This window comes from Columba livia, chromosome 1, assembly GCF_036013475.1.
Source record: "Columba livia isolate bColLiv1 breed racing homer chromosome 1, bColLiv1.pat.W.v2, whole genome shotgun sequence".
Classification (NCBI taxonomy): Eukaryota; Metazoa; Chordata; class Aves; order Columbiformes; family Columbidae; genus Columba; species Columba livia.
The window spans coordinates 552,887-555,299 of NC_088602.1; the positions used below are offsets into that span (position 1 = coordinate 552,887).

Sequence of the window (2,413 nt, forward strand, 5' to 3'; positions counted from 1 at the left end):
GACGTGGTTCACATCTGCAGAGGTGTGTGGGTGACCACAATCCTGCTGAGCCACAGACTCAAAGAATTCTGGGGTTTGTCCCATGTTAGGTTTTGTACTGATGGCAACTAAAGGTATTCAGCTTCTATTTGTATCTCCTGAACTATGGAGTGGAGGATTGGGGACAACAGCCAGTGCCAGACTGGGATGTGAGGAGCGATAACTCCTGCATGTTCGTGTGTGTTTGCATCTCGCCAGTGTTTGGCCTGAGTGTACTTGGATAAGAGGCAGGAGGATTTGACCACAGGTCTGTGTGCCTGAGAAGACAGGCAGGGGTAGTCTGCCTGTGCCTGGAGTCCATCACAGTGTCTACTACAGCTCTTTCCTCACCCTTTCAATGCTAACTGCTCCTGTGTCTTTCCTTCCAGCTCTGCAGCAGTGTCTCATGTCCTACTCAAACCACTCGAGTCCCTTGTCCTTCATCCTCACAGGCATCCCCGGGCTGGAGGATGCTCAGTTCTGGATTGCCTTCCCATTCTGCACCATGTACTTCATGGCAGTGCTGGGGAACATCACAGTCCTCTTGGCCATTTGGATGGACCCAAGCCTGCACCTGCCCATGTTTTACTTCCTCTCCATGCTGGCTGCCATTGACCTTGTGCTCATCACTTCCACCATGCCCAAGCTGCTCAGCATCTTCTGGTTCCACTCCCACGAGATTGACTTTGAGGGCTGTGTGGCCCAGATGTTCTTCATCCACAGCTTCTCCATAGCAGAGTCAGGGGTCCTGCTCACCATGGCCTTTGACCGATACTTGGCCATCTGCAAGCCCCTGCACTACTCTGCCATCCTGACTGGCCCCACCACTGCCAAGCTGGGTTTGGCTGCTGTGGGCCGTGGCACTGCCATCATCATCCCTTTGTCATCCATGGTGGCCAGCCTGTCCTACTGCGGCTCACACGTCATTGACCACTCCTACTGTGAGCACATGTCCATGGTGAAGCTGGCCTGTGGGGACACGCGGCCCAACTGCATCTATGGCATCACGGTTGCCACCATCGTGGTGGGTTCAGACTCCATCCTCATAGCTGTCTCCTACAGGCTGATCCTGAGGGAGGTCCTAGGCCTCTCCTCCAGGGAGGCTCGTCTGAAGTCCTTCTGTACTTGTGGCTCCCACATTGCTGTCATCCTGCTCTTCTACATACCTGGGCTCTTCTCTTTCTACACTGACCGCTGGGGCCAGAGCATCCCTGCTCACCTCCGGATCCTGGTGGCTGATCTCTACCTGCTGGTGCCTCCCATGCTCAACCCGCTCATCTACGGGATGAGGACCAAGCAGATCCGAGAGCTGGTGCTCAGCCTGCTCCGCCAGAAAGGGATCCCATCCAGGTCCTGACCCCAGTCCATTGCTAATGCCAGGTGGGATGGAAAGGGGTTGGGACCAGGGAACAGCAGCAGCATGTTTGGAAAGCAAAGAAAAAGCTTTAAAACCTCTCTACTGGAACAGCTGGATGATCCCTCCATCATCTTCACACTATGTTTGGGATGCGAAGGGACCTCAAAAGATCATCTAGTCCAAGCCCCCCAATCTTGGCCAAACCCTGAAAGATGGGAGCACCATGGAAACTTTGACTGGTGAAACATTCTTTTCATAGAATGAATTCTACATTCCTCTTCATAATGCAGAGATAAACCGCATCTAACTGTATCTGTACCTGTCCTCCTCACACCTCATGGCTTTCCTCTTCATCTTTGCTCTCCATATAAGACCCTTACCCCTTTGGGAATTAAAGTCTGTTTGTGGGTTCATCCTCCACACACACCTTTTCCAGCCAATTTGTAATTCTTCATTTATTCACTGACTAGTGAACACAAGGAGACACACACACACACACACACACACACACACACACTTAGTCTCATCTGGATGTTGGCCTAAACAGATCTTCTTTTCCTCCTAACTCTGTCTTGGATGTATTTGCAACAATCACAAAAACTCAGCTCACCGATTCACAGAATCCCAGGATGTCAGGGGTTGAAGGGCCCTGGAAAGCTCATCCAGTGCAATCCCCCATGGAGCAGGAACACCCAGATGAGGTTACACAGGAAGGTGTCCAGGCAGGTTGGAATGTCTGCAGAGAAGGAGACTCCACAACCCCCCTGGGCAGCCTGGGCCAGGCTCTGCCACCCTCACCAGGAGCAAGTTGCTTCTCCTCTTGCAGTGGAACCTTTTATGTTCCAGTTTGCACCCATTGCCCCTTGTCCTACCATTGGCTGTCACTGAGAAGAGCCTGGCTCCATCCTCCTGACGCTCACCCTTTAGATATCTGTAAACATGAATGAGTCCCCCCTCAGTGTCCTCTTGTCCAGCTCCAGAGCCCCAGCTCCCTCAGCCTTTCCTCACACGGGAGATGCTCCACTCCCTTCAGCATCT

General features: G+C 52.5%; 1 protein-coding gene across 1 annotated transcript; it reads left to right on the forward strand.

Annotated features, from left to right (window-relative positions):
- Positions 1-315: 315 nt before the first annotated feature.
- On the forward strand, positions 316-1,756 carry LOC102089689 (olfactory receptor 52K2). The gene has a single exon (XM_005507369.3). The coding sequence runs from the start codon at positions 377-379 to the stop codon at positions 1,373-1,375; it is 999 nt and encodes a 332-aa protein (XP_005507426.2). The 5' UTR covers positions 316-376; the 3' UTR covers positions 1,376-1,756.
- The last annotated feature ends 657 nt before the right edge of the window (positions 1,757-2,413 follow it).